The sequence below is a fragment of the Harpia harpyja genome, chromosome 5 (assembly GCF_026419915.1).
Source record: "Harpia harpyja isolate bHarHar1 chromosome 5, bHarHar1 primary haplotype, whole genome shotgun sequence".
NCBI lineage: Eukaryota > Metazoa > Chordata > Aves > Accipitriformes > Accipitridae > Harpia > Harpia harpyja.
Window position 1 is genome coordinate 70,821,904 of NC_068944.1, and position 25,062 is coordinate 70,846,965.

The 25,062-nt window shown below is 40.1% G+C and overlaps 2 protein-coding genes across 3 annotated transcripts in view; one reads left to right on the plus strand and one right to left on the minus strand.

The window, feature by feature from the left end:
• The window catches only part of TG (thyroglobulin), a 158,675-nt gene that overhangs the window by 95,244 nt on the left and 38,369 nt on the right, over positions 1-25,062 (plus strand). The gene's annotated exons all lie outside the window — the stretch shown is intronic.
• SLA (Src like adaptor) lies at positions 875-23,215 on the minus strand. Of its 2 annotated transcripts, none has more exons than XM_052787518.1 (8): positions 22,987-23,215; positions 17,735-17,828; positions 11,414-11,513; positions 7,970-8,056; positions 6,508-6,611; positions 5,155-5,286; positions 3,076-3,208; positions 875-2,103 (listed from the first exon to the last, which is right to left on the minus strand). In XM_052787518.1, the coding sequence occupies exons 2-8, from the start codon at positions 17,793-17,795 to the stop codon at positions 1,884-1,886; spliced, it is 837 nt and encodes a 278-aa protein (XP_052643478.1). In that variant the 5' UTR covers positions 17,796-17,828; positions 22,987-23,215; the 3' UTR covers positions 875-1,883. The 2 variants fall into 2 exon arrangements, with proteins under 2 accessions (XP_052643478.1, XP_052643480.1); XM_052787520.1 differs by lacking the exon at positions 22,987-23,215 and adding an exon at positions 19,108-19,195.

Below are 25,062 nucleotides of genomic sequence, written 5' to 3' on the forward strand. Positions count from 1 at the left end.
GTCAGAACATGTCTTATCCCCTTCTTACAGAGCATGTTCCAAGTGCTGCCCAGTTACATGGGCTCTTGGATTCTTTAGTTGTGTTCTGCCAAAGATACCTTCTGCAGTGCCATTGCAAGACTGGGTGTTTGTGCTAGTTGCACGCTAGGTTTACCATTTTCTAGAAGCAATACAAAGTAACTACTGGATATTATTTTAATGAATAAATACAAGTCATGACTTAGAAATCTGTAATGCTCCCCATATACATTTCACTGGATAAAATGCAGTCACGATAACATATTAATGATCAGTAACAGTAATGAGATTATACAAACACCTACAGTTCCTGAGTTCATTTTGCTTTGTGGTGTTCAATGTTTACCAGTCAAATTACATTCATCCTTTAAGTTCTGAAATATGTTTAAATATGCTGTGAACTACTTTGATCTCTGAATCTCTCTTGCTAGTGCAAATGATCTGTTACAAGATCTAAAGAGATTTGTGCTAAGAGGTATTTACAGAGAGGAGATATATATGTATATATAAAACTCCAATTCCCTATGTCTCCAAACCTTCATGACGCAAATCTGTGCAAAAAGGTATGACAGAATATTAGGTTGAAAAGATCTTGGCTCGAGAACATAGATTGCAGTATTTTACACACCCAGATGTGAGTGACTATTTGATTTAGAAAGCAATCACATGTCAGGTTCAAAGGACCATGCTAACTGCTCTTTGTCACTTAGCAAAGGGTACATATATATGGAAAAAAATCTCTAATTTGTGACATTTCAGATAACCCAGTTACAAATCTTTAAGCAGTTCGATGAAATGCATCATTACTATTTGACATAACTGTCTTCAGACAAAAAATTCAGAAAACTCGTTAACATCCACTGTTGCTGATTTGCTCTTTTAGTTTGTTTATTTTAAAAAGCTGCTATTAATATAAATATTATACATAAATATGGGGGTGTCTTCAGGAGATGAGGTTAAAATGTGGTCCTCTACACATGAAAGGTCACACCTTTGCAAGCCTACCTACCTTTGCAGTTAGGCATGATATTGCCACATTTTACTTTTCACTTAAAAACCCCTTTGTTCTCTGTTGCATATCTGCTAGACTATGAGCAGCTGAGTTATGCTTTTAGATATGTCTGTACTCCCAGCTCAGGGCTAAGCAGGAACTGCTTTTCTCAGTGAGTTAAGCCTGTTCTTAATTTTGTGACCACTTTGTGACACTGCAGGCCATTACCAGCAGTTGAATTAAATGCCACTTGGGAAGTCAATGATTTTAGTTTTTTCCCCTAAAAGACAAAAATGACAGAAGTATGGAGTCACTATAATCAGGAGTTTCTTGGATGTCAGATGTTAGATACTTTCTTGGGGTTATTGACGACTTTCTGATCCGTTGTCAATGACAATGAATTATTCTATATGGACAAGACAAAGGCTCCTTTTCTCAACGTAGGTAAGTTCTGTAAAGATGGTTTTCAGCCTTGTGGAGAATACCAAAGTAAGACTTAATTTAAGTTCTTGAGCTGTAGTTAGTCCTTGCCTATGCAATCACCTTTGTACAATGGAGGGCATCAACCTTGCTGAAGAGTCATCTGCCTCACTTGGCTCTTGACTTAGAGTCTCTCTCAGTTTATCTTGCTTGTGAGCAGGTTCTAATATCAGGTGCACTGGGAACGTTCTCAGCATATGCCATGGCTGTGATAGCACCCTTAAGAAGGTCTCTGGTTAACATTCAGAAGAGGAAATGCAGAAGCATTGCCAGCATTTGATCATCAGCTGGTGTGCTTGTGTGTCTCAGCTGTCGAAGGACTGCAGGACCACAGAATGCTCTGGGTTTCCCTTCTAACCCCTCAGGCATTTTTTTTCCCCTGGTTGTCTTACATTTAGTCTTCATAGTATGTCGGTGGCAAATGAAGGGTACTCTTACGTTTGCTCCCTGTGTATATAAGAGATTGGGCTTTCTTCTTTCTGGTACTTGCAAAAGAAGCATTGTCATCCCCTGTTAAGGAGAGGTAGGAAGCGATACTTTCCCTCAGGCCATAGCTGAGACAAGAATCATCCATTGCTGCCAGGGTGCTTTCAGTATCTTCAGTCACCTCCAGCCTTCAAAAGAACAAAATTTTGTTACTGTTTCAGCTACTTGAACTGAGCCTATTAATATAATATTAACAGTTGTTAAACCAAATGATGTTAATTTTGTTGTAGAAAAAATTGCCTATCTCATACATCATGAAACATTTCTGTCACTTAGCGATTTTCTGAAATAATCAGTACAACAGTAGTATCTAAATATTTTTCGGCATCTGGAAAGGAAATAACATCTGTGTACTTTCTCTCTTTCTTCTTAATCTGTATCAAAAACGGCCTTGATACTGCACAAAATTTTCTTGCATTTGTAAGCAAATGAATATGCTTTGTGAAGGAAGGGTAGCGGAGGGAAATTTACACTTCAAAAGTAAGACGTGCTTTTGTTTCTGAAGGTGGTTGTTTCACCACCTTCTGAAACCTGACCTACTTTCTCTAGCCCGCAGTCATGATATTAGAAATCTCATGAACCTCGAGCTGGGCTGTGTATTGAGACACACACGGCAGGAAAGATTTATTCTGGGATAATGTGTTCATTGCACTTGTGCTGCTTCTTGGATGGCCACCATGTGAACAAGGGAGAGCCGTTTCTGACTGTCAGGGCTCACCTGTAAGCCATTGCACGTTAGTGTGCCATTGATGGTGGATCTGACTAGGCTTTATGGCCTGGCTCTTACTCCTGTTCCCTTGGTGGAGGGGACTCATGAGGCCCAAAGGGACTGCCTATGTGGCCACACTCTTAGCTGGATAGGAGAAATGGTTGAATGTTAACTATACTTTCTTTCAAAGTTAGACCAAGATTATCAATTAGAGAGCTGGACATCCAGTTTTCCTGGGTTAACCTGCTGTCAGCAGCTTTGAAGATTGTCTGGTCTTTAAAACTGGTCTCAAGAGAAGGAAATGGCTTTTTCTTCTGTGTTGTAGATACAAGTACATACAAGGCTGGAAAAAACCCTTGTTGTTTTTGGCAGCCTGTGTTCTATGTGGTACCTGTGAATATTTCTCCAGTTGAAGTTTTTATTCCGCATCACCACAGGAGGAACTTGATTCATTACGCTGTTGTTGTTAGTGCACTGGGTAAGACAAGGTGTTGTAAGGACACAGCAGAGACCATCAGCAACTTCTGAACAGGGAAATGAAGACACAGTTAATCTTTGCTCACTGTTATCTTCACTATTTTCCTTCTCTGATGCATGCTCAAATAAACAGTTTTGGACACAGTAGTAGTAGTCAATAAATTGTGCATTCTCAGCAAGGACACTAACACAGGCTTAACTTTTTCCTTTCCTCATACCTTTGCCTTTTATTTATCATGGGGTATAATTCCCACAGTACAAGTAAGGAAATGAGACATAGAAAGACGAAGTGACTTGCCCAAAGTCTAGAAGGAAGTTTGTGACAGAGCAGGGACTTAAAACTAAGTTTTCTGAGTCCTTAGTGAGTTCTGCTTTTGCCTCCCATCATCTCAGCCATGCAAACAGAGTGTAAAATAGATGCAAGATGCAACCACTCAGATTGGGTTGTACGTGCACCTATTCTGCTGTGGAACACGGCTATGGAATGAGTCAAGGTTCACATGTTGCTTTCATCTATGTTTCTTCTCTCTATCCTCTTCTCTTTGTTCCACTAGGAACATAGCATATGTTCTTCTACCCAAGTAGAGAACATGGTGGCTGAATGCTAGTGTTTTACCGCTCTGAACCTTATTTCAGGGTGAGATTCTGTATCATCTCATGGTGGGGGAAGGAGGAGAGCTAAATCTCACTGTCTCCTCTTACGTCTATAACTCAAGTAAAAATGTTAATTGTTACAAGTTTTAGGTTCCCCCACCACCACCCTTGAATTTTAGGCTTCGATTGTTTGCTTCTTTCTAAATGGAGAAAGGTGTCAGCTAACTGAAATGTTAAAAAAAAAATCCTCTCCAAATTCTCACTCCTCTGTTTATATCATTGGACTTGAAAGTTTCTTTTGCATGTTTTGAATGTGAATATGGCTTTTCTCCCCAGTTTATCAGAGCACTCTTTGGCCAACAGTCTTTTTCATTTACCTATGAGAAATGCAGATATGGTAGCTTTACACTTTTAAAATTACAGAGTAGCCATTACTAATTAAAGCACAGAACCTATTGTTCTCTTGTAACTTTTATGCAATTAACTTATTGCAATCTTCCTTCCTCATTTTAAAATGTTCTCATTTTAGTGCATGGTAACTGCAGCCACTTAATTGTGTCGTTTGTCAAGTTATCTCTCTGACACAGGTTAAATTGCCATAAATCTGGAAAACTATCACTGCAACAGGTGTCATCTGCTGGACTGATACTAGTCAAAATGACAGCTGAATCTAGATTTGAGCTAACAGCTTGAGCCCCTTGAGATAACTTCTGCTAATAAAATCCAGCCATACTCTTCTAAAGCAATAGGGAAGAAACTATCAACATTTCTGAGAATTTTCTGCTGCAGATAAGGTTGTGTAGTGTAGTGGTTCCTAACAGAAACGTGATTGCAGAACCTGGTCTTGCATGTCCTGATGCTATCTGTCTCTATGGTAAATAAATAAATGGCAGATGTGTCCATGCTGGTAAACAAAGTGAGCCAGGAGTTGAACTCTGGCCTTGGGACCCAGAACCATGACTTGTATCTGTACAGCTTAACATTTTTGTACACCCAAACTTTGAGTTTAGCTGTGCTCTGGGAGGGGCTGGGCATCACTGGCCTGTGCTTAACCTCCAAGCTGTATTTGAAAGTTGTCTAGGAAGTGCTAGACACTAGTGTTTGGACCAAAAAGTATTATTGTTACGGCCATACAATATCATATACCAATATGGGCAGAGCCTATCTGTCTTTATTTAGCTGAGTTCTTGGGTTGCTTTCAGTTGTACTGTTAAGGGTAGCGTATTTATATTTAACATCAAAAATAAAGTAAAAGATATAAACCAAAAGTTTTTCCATTATTTGTTCTGTGGCAGTAGTTAGAAGTCTCGGATATAGGCAAAACTTCTTGTTCTGGACCTTTGATAGATAGTTTTAGAGTTGCCAGTGGAAAATATGTTTATTCTGCGGTTCTTTTTACCTGAGTAGTGATTCACAAGGTCTTCAAGGCACTGAAAGGTTTGCCGTGGAGAGATGTAATACCAGTTATTTGGAAGGCGGAAGATCCTGTAATGTTTCACTTGCCTGTGCCGCACCGACAAGGAATATAACCCTGGAGAAAGAGGAGAACCAATTACACCAAAGTAGGGCCTAATTCTGGGTGGATAGCAGTGACTGCAACCAGAGTATCTGTAAAATGTGGTGCCATGATCCAAAAGGTCCCAGGAAGATCTGAAAAAAACTGAGTGGCCATCCTAATTTCTACTTATATAGTATACTTTATATATACTTAACTATAACAAAGGGAATAAAGGGCCCAACATCAGGGCCTGAGATTTTGATTGAATTTAGATTTCTGGTGTGTTTTTCCTTTATTTTTGCTGGTATGGGATTTTTTTAAACGGTGTAAAGGAAATAGGCCTTTACAGAAGTTGTTTGCCTTCCTCTGAAGAGAGGGACCAGACTCATGTGCTGGTATGCTGATTTAGTCAGTTCCCAATAATGCAGTAGCTGATACCTGATAATGCAGTCCTGGCAGGAGATGACAACTTGGATTTTCCTGTTTCTTTGTTTGAAATTATTGTGCAGTGTTTAGTTGGTAAGGACCCAATGTTGATCCTAAATTTCTTTGAATTTAATATAGGTATTATGAAACTAATTAGCCTGTGGTACGCAAGAAGTCAGAATAGATGATTTATTATTCTTTTTGAACTGTAGTATCATGATACTAGGATGTGTTCTGGTGCTTCAGAAAAAGGGAAGATAACACGTTGCACAATGGGAGATGTATTCCCATTGAAGAGAATAAAAGTGTAAAGTGTGTATAGTACAATTACCATGTAGCAAAAGAATTGCTATGAAAGAAAATAAAATTGAAGGCATCTCATTTTTAAAAAGTAAATAAAAGAACAATCTGTTTATATAGGAAATGCACTTATCAGCCACCCCCGCTGCTTGGTGTGCATTTTATAGCTTCTTCAGGCAATCTTTTGTGGACCACGGCAAAGCTGTGACTTTTCCTCCATTTGAAAAGTCCCACTGCCTAATAAGCTTTGCATGCGACCAAAGTAAATAATAGTGTTTAAACAACTGTGTCTTGTTTGTGCTGATGCCTGTGGAACTTTCCATGGCCATCGCTAACCCTGTTTCCAGCACCGCTCATAACGTAGGTGACTGGTGAAGACTGGCATGCTGCACTGGGTGCCTTTGCCTTCCCATTACATACATTTTCTGGTTTCAGACTGATCCATATGAAGCAGGACAGGGAGTGAATTAAAGAGCTGTAAAACTGTTAATGCCTGAGATCGAGGGGGGAAAAATCATATTTTCTCACCTTTCCTAGTTTCACTCTCTCTGATCATGAAGGAGCCGACCTTGGTGTTGGGTAGCTGTAGAAGTTCCTCTGCTTTTTCTCTTCCCAGCCCTTCAAATAACCAGCTGTGAAGCAGGAAAAAACAAATTCTGAAATTTGGACACCAGTGAAACAGAGATCAGCATGTGGCCGTGAAAGTGCAGCATTAGCCAGGAAAAGTGACTGCAAAAATAACACTGTGGCTTTCTGTAGTTATTCTCTCAACTATGTCCAGGCATATTTCCCCAGTTTATGGAGAAAAACTCTCTCTCTTTGAGTTCCACTAACTTTTGTGAGACTAAGAGAAGAGTGAATAAGGTTTGGACTTATTGGGAAAACAAAACCTTTCGAGCTGCCTTGATCTGAATTGTTGGGGACGTATCCATGTGGTATATTGACGGCGTATCTGTGGCATTAGTTAAATCCCTCTTTTTCATTTAAACCACTTTTGCAAACCCTAAATTGTATTTTATTGTATCATAAACAAATGCAAAATAAAATACAATTATTCTGCTTATGCTAGGGAACAGTCCAGGCATTTAAGTCAATTGGCTTTGTGGATAAGGGAAAGTGGAATCAGTCCTACTGATTTTCATCATAGCTTGGTGCACTGCTGTATTTTGCCAAAGCTAGTGTCTAACTACGTAACTGAGCTTGCTCGGCTGGTGTAGGAGTTACTGGCATTTCATTTTAAAGTTGTTCTCGTGTGTTCGATCCAGTCTGCTATCAGCAAAATGATCTTGGGGAAGCTTCAGACAGTAGCTTCCATTACCATATCTGTGCCCTGTCTTTGGGAAAGCATCTCTATTTCAGGAGGATATAAAAGCATATTAAAATTTAAGCACTTGCATAAGTCTCAGTGAAGTTCACAGTTCATATGCTTAAAATTAAACAGGTATTAAAATGTTTGCCAGAAAAGTTTTAAGTGTGTGCTTTAATGTTTTTTTCCTGACTGGTGTCTAGGGCAACAAGAAACCTCTGAACCTTCCTTAGCTCTTCCAGTGTGAGAGTTTATATTCTTGTAAGACTTACTAGTCTTTCTATTTGTTCTCTATGGTCTGTTTTTCATGAGCAACTCTAGCTTAAAGTTTACTTTCTGTAAATATTAAAAAATCTTGCTAAATAGGGTCTCTTTATCAATGTCTTAAAATTACAGGTCAGTCCATGTACAACAGAAGTATTTTAAATATCTTATATGACATTTGAGGGGTTTTTGATGCTTTGCAACATTTAAAACTAGGATTTTCCTTTTTATATAATCTAAACTTAGATGTGGATTTGATATTCTCAGATTTCAAAGGAACTATTTTAGACTGTCAATAAATAAAATTTCTGTCTCTCTAGTTACTGTTGGCATTGTTTTGATTATGACACTGAGTAAGTAATCAGGGCAGTATATGTAGAAATGTAGTGGTGAAAGGCTATAGGAAATGCATTTACTTACCCGTGGTAAACCTTTGCTACATATTTTCCTGGAATATAGTTTTCTCGACCTGTTGTAAGGGAATGGACTCTCCACCAGCCTCCTTCACTGTGAAAGCAAGAGAAGGGATATTTTCAGATATACTTTCAGAGCTTGTCCTCATTTTAGAAGTGAGTTGAGACATACAGAGTAGCCTGTAACCTTCTGTCTATGTTCCTGAATCTACGTGTTCAGAAAGGGCCCCAAGTTTGTTTCATTTAGAGTAGTTCCATTTCTAAACCTACATCAGGATTAGATTTGGACACAGAAATAAGCTACATTTGTTCCATTTAAATTACGTAAGTAATAAAATATTTTTCTGTAGTTAAAAGAAGAAGGGTAAATACTCAGTGGTTAAACCATGCTGTGCTCTGCCTTCCCACAGCTAGACTTGTACTGGTATCCAAGATATTCAGCTTATGGCTGAGTATGCTGTGTCTGGATAGCCCTGTAGTTACTCCTGTAACATCAGGGTAGAGATACTTAGCAAATGGACCCTGCCTGCCTGGGAACAGGTTTTCAGTCTAACAGAACCTGGTTCATGGTTTGCTCTTTTCCTTTTCTTCAATGAGTTGCTGACCAGACTCAAATAAAAAAGACCTCATAGCTGAAACTAGGTGACTAGATGTATGTTTTTTCACTGATATATTTGAGGATCTTGCTGTGATGCTGAATGCTGGCTTTGGCTTTTGAATCCCTTAGGAAGGGCAGGGTAACAAGAATTTTCACCAGGATGCTGTGGAGCTTTAGTGATTACTGTAAGGATGCTGATGATTGATGGGTTCTCTCCACCTTTTCCTTTAAGAGTTTGGATCTAAATAATACTGTGTCTTGTATTTGAATGCTGTTTTTGTGGATGTTTATGTAAATGCTCCCAAATAATGCCCGGACTGCAGACCAGAGTCTCAATGTATGTCAAATGAGCTAAGTTGAAAACACTTAGGTTAAACCTCCTGAGTTATAACCACTGGGACCATGATCCAGAATGTATATGCTGAGGGAAAAAGGGAAGTGTCTACTGCTCAGAGCTGGAAATTTCAGGGCCCCTCAAGTTTTGTTTGTGGGTTTCCAGCTGACATGAAATTACCTATAAGAAGTTTAGGTTATTTTGGTTTTTTTCCCTGCAACTCTCCCAGACAGAACCAAAAATTGCAATAACAAAAAAAACCCCTGAGAGATTCAGCATCTCCCTCCCTCCCAAATGTAATATTACTAACCCTGAAAAAACTCTGTGATGATTAAAAGTCCCAAAGCAGCACATCTCTCCTTGGGCAGGAACCACAAAAATTAGGTAGATTGGGGGGATCATTGGAGGACATCTGGTTTGACTGCTGCCAGCTAAATGCAGTTGTTCATCTGGTAATGAAAGGTGCCTGACAAGTGTGGAGAGTGAGAAACTGTGCCAGTGGTACTTATCCTGCCAACCCAGAGCAGTCACAAACATCTGTGAGGAGTTATATTTTCTATGGGGGTTCCATATATCATGTTCCTGGCAGGATTGGTGGGGCTGATTGCCGCTACGCATAATAACTTTGGTAGAAAGCTGAAAAGCCAACGATATAAAAGCGGTACATGCTGCCCGCTCATGCTGGCTTCTCCGTGGTGACTCCTCATCACTTGTGCTCTGGTCGTGCCTGCCATGCTACTCTTCTCTTCCACTGCATTTTGCTTCTTTGAATGACTTGAGAAAAAGTTTATACCTACAGCTTACGTGTGGCAAGAATCTGCAGGCAAACAGTTCCTATTAACATCAGCACATACCCCAGTAGGGAAGAACAGGTCCATCATTAGGACGCTATGCCTTGCATAGAGCATTGGAGTGTCTTGTCTTCTGTGAACAAGCTGATTCAAAAGAGAAGGAGGAAAGTTCCTATCAAGGCTTGCTTGGACTCTTATTTACTATTAGGAGAAGCCCTTGATCACTGCACAACAGACAAACGTGATAAATACTGCTGCTACAGAAGCCTAGTTCTTTTAGAAGTTGTTTGTCCAGTAGATCATACTATGCAGCACATACATGCATATGATACACCACACTTATAATTCCCATTGATACAGGCATATGTAGTTATGCGGTGTTGTGAGGGCTCGTAGGTGTTGAAAGCTGGGAGTGAGGCTTTAAGCTGGAATTTCCAAGCTAAAGCAATTGTTGTACCATGTCGTGTGTGTTACACAAACTGCAGAAAGGTTTAAACAGCTAGAAGTTACCAGAGAAGAATTCCCCTGGTTTGGGGAAGCTCTCCATCAGCAGAAAATTCATCTAGTGGTACTGTCTGAGCCTTGTGACCTCTAGGTTCAGGGAGGCAGGGAAAGCACTTTGTCAGCAGAATGTAACTGCAGCCATTCTGGGTCAGACCAAAAGTCCGCATAGCCCCGTATGTTGTTGCTGAAAAAGGCCATTGTAGGTCATGGTGGCCTGCAGAAAAGTCCAATAATTCATCAATTGTCTGTGATACATCTCTTGAGTACTTCTGTCCTCCAACTCTTTGATGCTCTGACTTCTTCAGGTAGAGAATTTTTTTTAATGAATTTAGGAATCCTCAGGGAATTTCTCTGCTCTGAATGTGCCTGGTCCCCCCTTGAATCCATCTGCTCCACCAGCTGCAAAAATGAAATCTTTCATTTCTGTTTAAGCAGTGCAAACAGTGGCTGTGGGGCTAAGTAACTTCTAGGAGGTCACTGTGAGCCAATACAAGCTGTGTATAAAAGAATTTCAGGGCTTCTAGCTTCCATTTTTCAAGAAGTGTGCTCACTCTCGTGTGTGGCAATATTTGCACTATGCTTTAAGACAGTCAGGACTAGCGCTTTTAAGCCTGCTTCCTTCTGGGGCTCATACATTTTTGAGTGGAACTGGCTAGGAAATCTTTGACACTTTTTTTACCACTAAGAAAATGCAAAATCAATTAAAAAACTTAAGAAAAAAAAAAAAGTTGTGTTTTTTTTTAATTTTGTTAGTGTTGCCTTAAATCTAGGGTAAAATTCTAAGACCTAATCGTAAAGGAGTTGTTAGATAAATAGGGTGAGAAAGAAAATGAGAGACACACCTGACATACAGAAATTCAGAATAATTTTCCTTTTCTATGTGATTCAAACTATTTTTGCTCTTATTCTGTTTTCCACTAACATGGGGGGGGATACTTTCTCAGAAGAATTTTTCAAAGCAGAATTCTGGTTTGAGTCCTACTTTAGAATAGAGTTTGAATCCAGCTTCAGAAACCATGTCAGAGGAATACAGGGATCAAAGAACAATCTGAAATCCCAAACCCTTAAACTATAGGGAAATTTACACCATGGCTAAGCAAATTCCTTGCAAATTCTAAACTCAGTTCATTTTGCTGAACTGCATCCAGTTTGAGCTGGATGCATAAAACAGAGCTTTGCATCAATTTTAACAAAACCTAATTTAAAAAAAATGAATCAACTTACTCTGATAGCACACGTAGTTTTTCCCCTACGTGAAATATAGGTTGGCTTATGTCTGCTGAAGGATAGTCATAGAGGACAGCAAGGAAATCACTCTCCTGACCTGTTAAAGAAGAAAGAAAATGTCACTCAACAACAAGATAGAGTTCTGAAGCAGAAATGGATTTCTCATTATATGTCACAAATTACATAGTAGGTCAAATGGGAAAAAAAATCTCACTCTGAAATGTCGCTTGGTAAACATAAAGAGCTAAAGATGAGCCTATAACTTTATAAGAAGAATGTGAAGATATTAGAAATGAAAAAAGTCAATTGGTTAATTGTAAGCAACTAAATTTAGACCACTTTTTCTAGTAATTACCATATTTAAAGGACATACTCAGTTTGAAACTAGCAAAATTAGTAAGTATTTACAGTATTAGGAAGTAACCCCATTTGATTAATGACACTGTCTCTAAATGCCTCCAGCTACAATTTTGAGCCAAGCTAATGCATTATATTTAGGGAATGAAAGATGCATATTGAATTGTTCCATCATTTAACACCACTGATACTTTCCAAAGGTATGAAATTAGTTTAGATCAAGAGCAATGAGAGTTTGGCCATTATTGCCCATTTCCCATCACTTTTTAAAATTAGCTTGATGAACAGCCAGAGCACTTTGTTCTCCCCCCTTGTGTGGAAACTGCACTAGAGGTCGCACGTGATGCCCTTATCTTCAATGAAAGAACAGAGGCAACGTGGGTGTTTACAATTAAATTATTGTACAACTGCAATTTGCAGAAGTGAGGTCAGTAAGGAGATAAGAAGACCTTTTACGTCAGCTGAGATGACTCTGGGCCTTGCAGCACTGTGCAGGACACGTGCTGAGTCTCCTGGGTTTCTGAAGGATGGAGGAGGCACTTTGCACAAGACTGGGACTATCAAACGTTCAAGAGCTCCTCATCCAGCAGGAATCCGTGGTGGCCCCCAAATGCTGACAGGTGGGAGATTCAGAAATGTGTCATGCAGGGTGTTTTGAGCTCTTTGACAGAAGTCCTGGCAAGAGGGATTGTGCGATACAGTGCCTGTGTTTCTCCTGAAAGTGGGTCCCTTCCCTCTCCACCGGCACACGGGGAGACAAAGCTTTCCCTCTGCCTCCAGCAGGATCAGCGCTCCGTTCCTTAGTAATACCATCTAGCAGTATGTTAGCAGAGGTGGTTTGATCTCCAAACTTGCCCACTCTGTGCAGCTCAACATGTGCAAAAATGGGAATGAGTTCAGGGGGGAGCGAAAGAAATTACCCAGAGAGATAGACACACTTCTGTATCTTGTTAGATTTTCTTGTTTAATATAGATTCCTCATCAATTTGTCTTTAAGGAAGATTTTTTTTTTTTTTTAGGGAAACCTAGAAACAGTATCCTGAATGAATGCTGAGACTGACTGTGTTTTCAGCATCTGTGTCCCAGGGCCTTACAAATAACTCACAGTGATAACAATGAAAGGCTGAAGGAAACATGCAAGCCTGCAGAAAATAAATATTTTCAAGGGAGAGATTTTACACTTGTTATCCTTACAGCAGTGATAATAAGAATATAAGTATTGAGGAAAATATTCCACATCTGTGGTTTAAAGGAAATAAAAAGCAGTGTTTTCTCAGTTCATTTTGAGTATCTGTTTGTTGTTATCTTATAGGGACTTGTGTTATGCAAAGTAGTGGGTCATTTTACCTTAATTTTCAAGCTGACTGTAAGCATTTTTAGTCTTGCTAGCCTTTGCCCATTCAAGTAGCCCCATAATACAGTTAGTGAGCATCCTTATGGATGCATAGATGCGGAGTCTGGAACAGGCATTGATTAGTTTGATGTTGTGTTTAGTATTAGTATTGCCATGGTTTTCTTAGTTGATTAGTGTCACTGAATTAAACAGGACTAGTCCAGTACCTTCATATTAATCAGCCAACTGCTGTGATTAGTCTACTGTAACTTATTATACAATTAGTTCAACTATACTGAAGAAATTCTGTGCTGAGCATGCCTTTGCTTCTCTGTTCTGCACTAAAAATTAAGAGACGGCTTCTCTGTCTATGAAACTGCTTAGTACCTGAGGCTAACAAGACCTAAGTATCGGTGCTGAGTCTTTTTCAACAAAGCAAAATCTTTACCCAGGACTACAAGAAATATATACCAGAAGGTACGTTGTAAGAACTGCAGAATGAGGATAAAATGCCGTCACCTAATTTCTCATTGCAGATTGTTAGACAGCAGTTCTACATGGAATGTCACTTTTTTAGCTTAATGACAATGCCTTTAGCAATGTTTTTTTTAAACTTATGCTGTTTATTTATAAATGTTTTGTTTCCATACTGAAAGGGTGGAAAACAAGTGCTTTTCTGCTGTCCTTCCTTGCGTACTGGTGGTTTGCATTTTGTTATGCATGGCGGGGTACATGACTTTACTCTAGCAAGATCTGTGTTACTTTGCTTACACTTTCATCTTTATATTCGTTTTTGTTTCAATTTTGCATGTTAATTTGTAGTTCTGAAAAGGAAGGAATTAATCATAGTGTTCACTGCCACATCCATGCAAACGTTACCTCTTAAACTACATGTACTGATATTAGAGTGAAAGTAAAGGGGTTTTGTACTACTCAAAAACTTTCAACTCTCCTACTCCACAAACAAGACCTCATTTTAATTGGTATTTAAATCAAACCTCATTGGGTTTTTTGGTCATGTGAAGTACTCCACTGCACTCTACAACATTTTACAGAACCCATACTAGCTCCTTTCAAACACAAAAGCCTCGAAACAGGGACTAAACAAATTACACTGTTTCTCCACACCTAAATTTCACAGTGATCTAATAGATTTGATCTGATGAGCTCCCCACACTTTTAAGTTGTAAAAGAAAAAAGAAGATCTGCCTGAGTTTTTCTAACACAACCTCTCCTCTGCAGTGCGAGTGTAGGTTACATCTGAAATGGAACAACTCAAAAGTTAAGAGTGGAAAGATCGAAGCACAGTCATTTCCACTGAATCAGGTGTTAATTCTGGTGGGGGTTTTTTGGGAGTAGAAAATGAATATGAAATACATGCTAGTTTTAGATGTCTGCATCCCTGGATATCTTGCAAAGTGTGAGACTGAATATTGCAGGCTTCAAATTATTCATTGTGAATGGACTACAAAGCACTATAAGAAAGAAAGGAGAGCATAGGCAAAGCACCCAGATCCAGCTCAACACCCTCGAAAAACGCTGTGCTGTGCACCAGTGTGGTCCACGTCTGAAGTGGGAAAGAGCTGCTCAGAGCTCAGCTCCCTGCATCATCCCAGCTTTACTGTCCAGCAGAAAGAATATGATTTATGGCACGGCATATACTAGAGAGGGTAAAGGAGGGCACTCGTGTGTGTCTGGGAGGCTGTCTGTACAGCAGCCGTAAGGTGTGGCTGCAGTCACACTGGCATACCCAAATTAGATCTAAACCAGCCAGCTTGGGAACTGAGAGTTATGCAGGTGCAGCTCAGTAAGGATTAACCCTTGATTCGGGGTCACAAGGGAGGAAAGAGGAGGGGGTGGGCTCACAGTCCCCTGACGATCCCTTGCTGCTGTAGCTACTCTGTTATCAGTACCTAGGTTATGCCAGGGATGCCCATACCGTGGGCTTTCAGATGGAGTGCAGTCATATTTGGAGTCCAAATGCGTCCTTGGAAAATGCAGCTTATGCACTGTTCCCTTTCCTAGGACCAAGACTGATGCACTGGAGGTGAGGAAAGCAGAAGGTTTTGCTTTCAGTGCAGCTCTGAGGCAGCATGAGGGGCTTATAGGGCTCTGATGAACACATTCACGCTGCAGATTGAATCTGCAGACTCCACTTATCTGTTTTCTTCCCACTTCTTGTTGGATATTCTTTCCCTTCTTTTCACTTTTGTTTCAGTCCTTCATTTTATTCAGTCTCACTGAAATGAGCCCGTGTAAAACCTGCTTTTCCTAATAACTATTTGGACTGTTCTAAGTCCGTAGATTGGATCCTCCACCTCACTTAAATCAAAGGTGGCTGTTTCTGGCCTCAGGGAAATCTTCTGTGTTTGGTGATGTGATTTGGATTTTGATCTGCTCAGGAAGAAAAATAGATACAAACTCACTCTATTAACCCCAATAAATGCTTTTAGTACCAAGTTCCTTTTCAAAAGTCTGTTTTCATTGGATTTGGATGACAGTACTGATGTCAGTATTCCCAACTTTAATTAGCAACATCTAAGCCATTATGAAAGATGCTGGTCTGATCCAGACTAAGAGTTAGATCCAAAGAGCTCTGCAAGCTGTTAAATCAGAATAATTTGCGTTGTAAGGGACCTTTAAAATTCATCTAGTCCAACCCCCCTGCAATGAACAGGGGACATCTTCAGCTAGATCAGGTTGCTCAGAGCCCCGTCCAACCTGACCTTGAACGTTTCCAGGGATGGGACATCTGTGACTTCTCTGGGCAACCTGCTCCAGTGTTTCACTGCCCTCACCGTAAAAAATTTTTTCCTTATATCTAGTCTGAATCTACCCTCTTTTAAAAGAGGTTTAAAACCATTGCCCCTTGTCCTATCGCAGCAGGCCCTACTAAAAAGTCTGTCCCCATCTTTCTTTAAGCCCCCGTTAAGTACTGAAAGGCCACAATAAGGCCTCCCTGGAGCCTTCTCTTCTCCAGGCTGAGCAACCTTAACTCTCTGAAGCTTGTCCTCATAGGAGAGGTGTTCCATCCCTCTGACCATTTTTGTGGCCAAAAAGCTGCCTTTGGGTGCTTAGACATAGGTATCTGGTGCAATTTCAGCTGTGCGAGTGTCTGAGACATCCCTATGGCCTTGGCAGATGCCACTGCCAGCTATGGGAGACTTGTTCCCTTCCCAAGTGGCAGCAGCAGGTCAGGCAGGATCTGACAAAGCACCTTTCTAGATGTGCTAGACGTGTAGGAGAGTACAAGTAGATCGAGCCCTGAATTCCTAAATGGGTAATTTCCCCTTGCAATTGCTGTGCTATCGATGTTTGCCGAGTTATCTTTTAGGAGTATGTTCTATTTACGTCACTTGAAGGGATGCACTTGGCTTTAGCCCTGCTGAATCCTGACTTTTAGCATGTGCAGGAACAATACAAACCTGGTCACAGCCATGGCAGCGACCCCTCACTCACTTACTCATCAGCAAGGTCCTGCTCTGAGTGCAGGTGAGTCTCTGTTTTGATGGTTATGGTATTCATGACAGCAGTTGTTGGGAATATCAACATAAAGTATTCTTCTTTGTAAAATAAAAGAAATTGTCAGTTCATGTTATGGGCCTCTGAGTAGCCATTAACAGTATTTGGTCTCTGCTTTATTAGGACCTATGGCTACACAGCTGCCCGTATCAGTTCTTGGCCATGCTGAAACCAGGGCTGGGTTTCCTTCCAGCACTAATGAAACCAGGCTGATTCCCTATCCTTATAATAATGAGCAGCCCAACTGGACCATCTTTCATGGAAAACCCCAAAATTTTGATTAAGGCTTTCCCCCTTAAAAGAAAAAAACAAAACCAACAAAACTAAAGCACAAAACGAAAAACCAAAACTGTTTTCTCTTCCTCACCTATGGGGAGTGATTTATTGCAGCTCTTCTACCAGCTGTCTCTCGTATTGCAGCATGAGGGCTGAGGCTGTACTAACTCTCCACCTACTTGCAGTTTGGGAGTAGCAGGTCACTGAATCCCTCTTGCTTTTCCCCTCCGATGCATGACCTCTACCAGCCTATGGGGGGGGGGTTTGCAACCTGATTTTTTCACGTGTGGATGCATAGGGCAGATACGTTAGATCCCCCTTTGGCAGTTTGGCCTGTGAAATGTGTATTTCTGTATAACCTTTACTGATAAACCTGGTGACAAGTTGTCTGTGTGCTACTTTTAATGTGACTACCTAACAGTGGACTTCAGGTTCAGTGCAAGCACAGCATCATAAAGGTTTTTAACCTTAAATGAAGCAACCCCAAATTTCAAGAACAAATTTTTATAAAATATCACATACTAATACATCAAAATAATACAGTATTTCTGGTTTCTGAAATAGTGCTTCAGTGCTTTTTGAATTGGAAGGAACGTCTTTCAAGGAGCACCAGCAAATAATGGTTTTAACATTTGGGCTTTTTAATTAAAGTACTTCTTGGAAAATGAGCTAGAACGTACCTAAAAATAAGCACTGTCTAGAGGATGCCCTCCTTCTCCCACAGCAGTCACGCACTTGCCTGCTTTTACAGGAAGACACATGGATGAATGTACCATGGATGAATATTCGGAACATCTTTTTCTCTTGAAAGAAATTAAATGAGTGCTTACCCGTTTGGCTTGGCACATTTGTTTCTTCGGAGGCTCTCGGCGTTTTTACAGTATTTCCCATTGCGCTCTCTAATTCCGTCAAAGCTCTTCAGAACTAAATCAAAGGAGACGTTGAAATTAAACATCAGAATAACACCTGCTGTGCCAACAGATGAGAAATGACCTAGTTTGGGTGTCTCCAGTTTTATACAGTTTTGCTTTTGAGAACTCTTGTGTCAAATTCATGTGAGAGTTTTACATACTTGCTAAACTCTCACCACTTGGTGCTTTTATCAGGGGAATAGCAGAAAACCACAGCTAGGGAAGTTGCTCAGAAGAACGCAATGTAGTAAAAGTTTCCATTACCAGAACCTCAGCACAATAGGAAGTCACAGCAAAGCCATGCCCATACAGTCATTTTGTATACAAAATGTTCTTTTCAGCATTTGGAGTTCTGAAGCTACAAAGAAATTAATTAGATTGATGTATCTGGTTTTCAGCGCTGTGTGTATATTATGTCGCTTTATTGCTGGACTCTAAGAACGTTGTTCGGTGTAGTTTTTTTCTGATGCAGTTGTGCTCTCAGCGAATGTGGGCAATGTTGTTTTTCCTCTTTCTTTTTTTTCTTAAGTAACACCTTGCCTCAAAATGTTTGATCTCAAAACACTCCCCCTACATAAAGTCACTGGTGCAAATTCTTCAGATACTTGTCTTAAAAAGTCTTGGTGGATGTACAGGAAACAGTATCAGACAATTGTGGAACTAAATATTGTGAGAGGGACAGTTCCTTCTCATGGCTTTATTGCACCCATCCTATTTCTACCTGACAGGGGACAGAGAGAAGAACCCTTTGGATGTCGAAGGTGTCTCATGCTAGGGTATATTTTCAAAGGCAGAGGAGAATAAGCTATATATGTTTGAAATTGTACATTAAAGCAAAATAACTCAACACCACTTGCTGATAGGTAATTATTTTTCAAAAATATATTTCTGACAGTTGCCCTGTGAAAATGATAACAGGAGCTCTAGCAGCATCATGGAGGTATTCTGCATCTTTCAGTCTTTTCTAGCTTAATTATTTCAAAGATGATTACTGCCTTTGGTATGCTGCTCTTTACTTACAACAGGCTAGAGCCTGACGGTGTTAGCTGGAGAGGTGTCTAACTTGAGAAGTGGTACTGCTGAATCAGTGAGACTTTATTACTAATTGTCTTTTGGCATAAGATTGGCAGAATTGAGTGCATGGCTTAATACCATAAATTTTGATGTCATACAGCGAGTTCAGGAAGACACCCTACAGAATAAAATGCCGTTCAAAAGAAAGAGAATTCGTCTCTTATCAAATGCAAGTAAATCAGTGCTAAAACAGATGGTAATGCACAGTTTGACTCTACCTCATCCGATTTCGAGCTTCTTAGTCCTTGTTCCCAAAGGCTTTTTGCTAGAAGTGTCTATTTCACGGGCCAAATGGCGCATTACCCTTTCACTGTCTGCACTCAGGAACTAGCTTGTGGCACATCTGTAGGATGCAGCTGTGCCAGCGTCTTTCTGACAAGTGTCTGAAATCTGCTTTTGCAAGAACAAGAAATCGTTTCATTGCCTGATGTAAGAAGTCTAGAAGCTGAATAAAAAAGTAGCTTTAAATTTAAATAAACTATTTGGGTATTCATGTTTGAATAAAAGGGTCTCTCTTCACTGAAAACACAAAATCATTCTCCATTTAAATGCATCTAAGTTTCTAAAACTGAAATCAGAATTCTTTTTGGCAAGCACTGTCTACTTGCAAGATTATAATTTCCTGAACTAACTATGAATATTTTTTCACAAGACCCAATTTTAATTTCTTCAACATTTTTCTCAGTTGTATCCCATCAAGAATAAGAGGTATACTCATAGGAATAGTGCAGCCAGTACTTTGGCTGCAGATATTATAGATGTTCCTGGCTCATCTTCAAATTAGCCATCAAAATTTCCTGGGCATAGCAATAGAGAGCTCAACAGCGCTGAAAAAGTCAGCCAGAGAAGTGAGATAAATACCTGTACAGGTTACCTCCACTGAGCTCTGTGCTGTAGTAGCTGCATTTTTGCAGTACTTGAAAAGGGCAGTTCAAATCTGGCTAAGTGTATAGTAAATAAGCTGCAGTTACCTAAAATTTTGTGCAATTCCAGATAGGTGCCAAGCATGGCAGCGTAAATATCTTATGCCCATCTATAACTTTAACACATGCAATTGTTATTTAGATGAGAACAGTACTTGAATTTTGTGCCACAAAAGTATGGAAAAATAAAAATAATAGAGTCCTACCTCTATATACCCCTTTATTCTGGGTGTTGGTATTTGAGGGCCAGGAGAGCAAGTCATCCTACTGGCAGACTTGTGACAAAGTGCTTTCAAGGGCTTTTTTCCTACTCTTAAGACACAGGGGATACAATTTTCAGGTGTGCCTGAGTCACTCTGGAAAGTGATATGTAGCATTTGTACGTGATGGAAAGACTTCTGAAAGCTTTACCTCACACTTACAAACTTTCTAAAAGCACGGCACATTTGAGCAAGACGCCTTCATATTCCTAGATGGTATTTAGGGCTCTAAACTCTAAACGTTGCTTTAAAAATACCTGAAGTGTTTTTGAAGGTTTGCTCATATATAGTTTGTAATTAAACCACTTGCTGTCTAGTCCAGACGGATTAAGTACCGGACAACGGGCATGTGCCTGCTTTGTATTTTTGCAGAGCACATCCCAAACTGGCCTGGCTCGCTTCTGCCATACTAATCATCGTTCTTTTCAAAGGACCTCTGAAGTCAACAGGAGAGAGCGTGCAGCTCAGTGCTGCTACTTTAAATGTGGAAGAATCTGACTTACGGAAAATACAAATGTTATTAAGTACTTACAGTAACAGTGAAGAGCAATGACATTTTGGACTTTGATGTCACTGGCATGACAGTTTGCTGTGTCTCATTATATTTTCCATGCTGTTTTACTGCCATTTATTACCATTGGTGACAGCATAAAGTCTTGAACGGGACTGAAAGTTCAAGATGTTCTCTAGACTCGTGGCAGAAGCGTTCAATGAAAATAAGCGAATGGAAAGCTGTGACCGCTGCTGTTCATTCACTTATCCAAAGTGATTAAAAGGAAAATGACAGATATCAGACTAGGTTTTACCACTAAGGCCACTTGTCATTATATGTTTGGGCAGAGTAAAGGTGCCTATAGTCCAGTCAAAGATGGTGGAGTGAATGCCCTGAGGTATGGCTCAACTCTCAGACATTTGAAAACAGGACGGAAATGGAAGAAACTGGAAGTTTTGTTTGAAATGGGGCAGGGGGGGTGCAAAAGATTGTTTCTACTTCATCACTGGCAATGGTGTATCACTGGTTTTAGAGTAACAGCGTATGAATCAGTATCTGGGGTATTTCTAAAACAAGAGTGCACATGACGCTCCAGTGCATGCTAGAGCTTAATGGCCTAAGTAGCTTGTGCTTGCATCGAGTATTGGCAGTGCAATACAAATCCATTGTATCACCATATGATAACCTGTATGGTGGTTTTCTGAAATTTTAGACTTACAGGAAACTGTAGAGCATCTTGTGGCTGAGCCAATTTTTTATCATTTAAGTCAATAGCAGAACAATAACAGTTTTACAGATGATATTCTTTTGAAATGGCGAATCTGCTCCAGGCACTGCATCTCGCTTAAACTTGGTGACAGAGTTTGGAATACGAGTAGAGGTGGAATCCCTCTGTCGCAGAAGCAGATAATTATGCCAGATCCAAAGAAAATTGTTCACTGAGGGTGATTTGGGAAGAATTAAGGAGGGGTAATAGACTCTAAGCTCACTTTGTCTTATCAACCCAAAGCCCCGCATGGAAGAGCGCAGCTGCTATTCAGCTCGGAGAAACCACCGTGCTGCCGAGCTGCAAACCAAACTCTACCTGCAGCTTTCCCCACTCACAGGCCACCTCCTCGGGCTTGTGCAGAAATTTGATTTTAACCATTAAGATCACATTTGCAGTCTTCAAAGCTTTGGTCCTTCCTCCCGTCCCCTTTCCACCTGTGCATGTGCTGTTTAAGGAAAGCTGGTCGGTGCAGCCATAGCTGTTTGCAAACACACAACTAGTGGGGTTTAGTGATCTTTAATGCTTTATTTTTGCTGCCAAAAGGAAGGTGAGGAAACATCTACAGCCCCAGTCCTGCTTTGTGTCCTATTTATCAGTGGCAGAGCTCTCAGCAGAAACGAACTCTTCAGCTGCCAAGACTTGGATCCAACTGACCTACATAGTAGGTCCCAAAAACCTGTGGTACAATTTACACCTTCCGTTCCTGTGTGCAGCACATGTAGCAGTAATTTCCTCTCGCAGAATCTGTTCTCTGAGAAAATGCGCTTCTGGAGCAGTTAAATAACACGATGCATAAGAACCTCTGTCACTTTGTAAGAACTTTTTCAAAGTTATATTTAAAATGTTTGAAAATTAGTAAATATAAAGAAATTAAACTAGTAAGAGAAATAAAAAGGCAAGATAAGCACCTGAGTAAAGCCCCTCTGCAAGGAATACTGCAGACTAGTAAAATTAGGACATTCATCATTCCTGGGATGCTATGCCTTATTTCATTTTTGTTGCCTGACATTCACACCTATACAGCCATGGTCTCAGAATTTAATTCTCAATGAGGTTCACAGGTAATGTCTGAATCCCATTTAGCTTGAAAATAAAAGCACAGGCATCCTGCTATTTTTCATGTGGGAAAAAAAGCAGCTTAGATTTCAGAAGCTGTATATTTTTTGGTGAATTTCCCTTACTTTGTCATTAATCAAAATAAACATCCTTTCAGCTTTGAGGCACTTGTACCTTTGCACTGAGAAAGAACAATGTAATGCTGTAATCAAGGTAATTCACAGAAACATGCAACTATGAAACAACACAGAAATACCACATTATGTGAACTTCTAACACGTCGAATAAAAAGCCCACTAATTTGTGGGCTTGTATTTTGGGTTATAGCGAAATGCAGTTTGCTTCAGCATAAGGTCCTATGCACCTATCTTACTGTGAGCTTTCAGTAGAAATAATCCTTGTCCCTTCTGTCTTTAGTACCATTCCTTATGAAAAGGATCAAGGCAGCCTTTTCTATTTCTACCTTTGGTGGTACTTGAAATCCATGGTCTGAGTACTGTCATTGTTAATGAAATAGAACTCCCGTTTATATAAATAAAATTGAAACATTTGGTCCCGTATGCAGATAATCTAAAATGTATCAGAGCAATGATTACCTTTAAATGCTAGGCATGATATTCCAGGTCGCAGTATTTCTCAAAAAAGCCGTAGTCATAATACCGTGCTTATGCTGCCAGCAAGGTTTAGCTGATCAAGTCAAGGAGCAGCCGGTCGAATGAGTGTGTTGTGAAGTTCACGCTGTCATGTAGAGCAGCATTTGCCAAACAGGCCACATACTTCCTCTCTGAGAAATAAGGAAGGCTCAAAGTGTTTGCAACAGATGAGGTTCCTGTTGCAAGTCACTACTCAAGACACTTTTTATCTATGGGCTGAGAAAAACAGGGAGGTTTTCAACATATTGCATCAGGGCTGGTTTTAGCAGATATAAAAAATGAGCAAAATAACTTGTTTTACATTACGTACACAAAAAGCGTTTCTCTTTCTCTTTTTTTTTCTTCCAAATTTATTTACCCAGTAATGTTCAGTCCCCAACTGTTTTGTTTTATGTAGTTTTGCTAGTTTTTTCAGACAGACAGTAAGAGGCACAAAACTTCATTTTCCACTCTTATTGAGCCTGAATGGGAATGCAAGGTTTGCTTTATTCTTTACTCTGTACCCCAAAATACCTCTGTCTGCAAATAATTGAAACTCAGTATTAGCAATGAAAACATATGGAGTGAAAGCCTGTCTGTGAAGTACATTTTCACATCAGTTGTACAAGGTGCAGAAGCAGGAGCCTCAGGACCTCTCTCATCTCAGTGTCGGAGATGGGGAAACCAAGATACTAGCCAGTTAAATAACCTGACTGAAGTGACTCAGGAATATGGTACAGCAGATGTGAATATAGAAGTCAAATGGATTTATTGAGGTTTGCTGTTTGCTTTTATAATCAAGATGTGATCTGAAAGGCTCGTATACCTAATTTTGTATAGTAAAATTAAAAAAAAAAGCCAAATGAAACAAAACAAAACAAAAAAACCCTACCAGAAAACCCAGCAAACCAAAGTAGAGTTTCTACTTCACACCAGAGTAGCTCTGAGTAGATGCTCATTGTAATGCCAATCTGTTTGATGATGAAAACTAAAAGTTGGCTAGGGTGGGAACTGTTGTGTAAGCATTATCGGAACCAGGAGACACTGATTAAATTCCCAAAGCTGTGCCAAAATTTGGAGCTATGGTAATTTCAGGAGAATATCCTTTCTCTTTGATGGGCTGAGCTAGCAGTCCCCGCTTTGAAGGGACAGGAAAGCATTAGGGAGCTTGATAAGCAAATCAGTCTCCGACACAGAGCCGTGACAGCATTATAGCCAGTGCTCTGGGGAGCTGGTTTTACCATAATGCCCCATGATTATCCCCGCCAGTTGTATTTTCATTGTTTAGGACCTTATTACTTTCTTCAAATCATAGGGATGTGGCATGCATGTTCCTTAACAGCATTCACCAAATGGATGTACAATGTCTCTGGAATTACTAAAAGATCACGGGTTGGGGGATGTCGGCACCACACATAGGAACAGGCAGGGGCAGAGCTCTGCCTTTTCCTGATCCTTCTCACCAATATCTGCCTTAGGCTGGCTCTGATGGTTTTTGTGCCTTTACAAAAAGTAAGGTTACGTCCTAAGTTGCACTTACGAATGGGGCAGGCCTCAGACTGATCAGGAAAGATCGGTCACACTAAAGAAGAGGTTGGACTTGCTTGGTAGAATATGCTCCACTGGAAACAATAAATCTCAGCCACGGTTTGTACCATGCTTGTAGAGTTCGCAGTGGAGGGAGGTAAATAAAATTCTCCATTTCCATGTTATTTCTGCCTGTTTCTGGTGGCTATTTACTCTTGCGCAATGATGAGAGCCAGTTTACCCTTTCAGTGCGTTCAGCTAATAACTTGCTTTAAATAATTGATAATGTTTACATCTAAATGGAAGAAAGTTTTGATATTAATTAAGTGGGGCTTTATATGTCATCTTAAAAGTATTCATATCCTGTTATTCAAGTCACTAACCTGACACAGGCACTCAGTGAGTCACTTGAGAGAGGAGCATTGCACTTGCAGGACTGCCTCTGATTACAGCAAAGAGGGATTTGCCGAGACTCGTGTAAAAAAGAAATCTTTCTTCTTCAAAATGTTATTT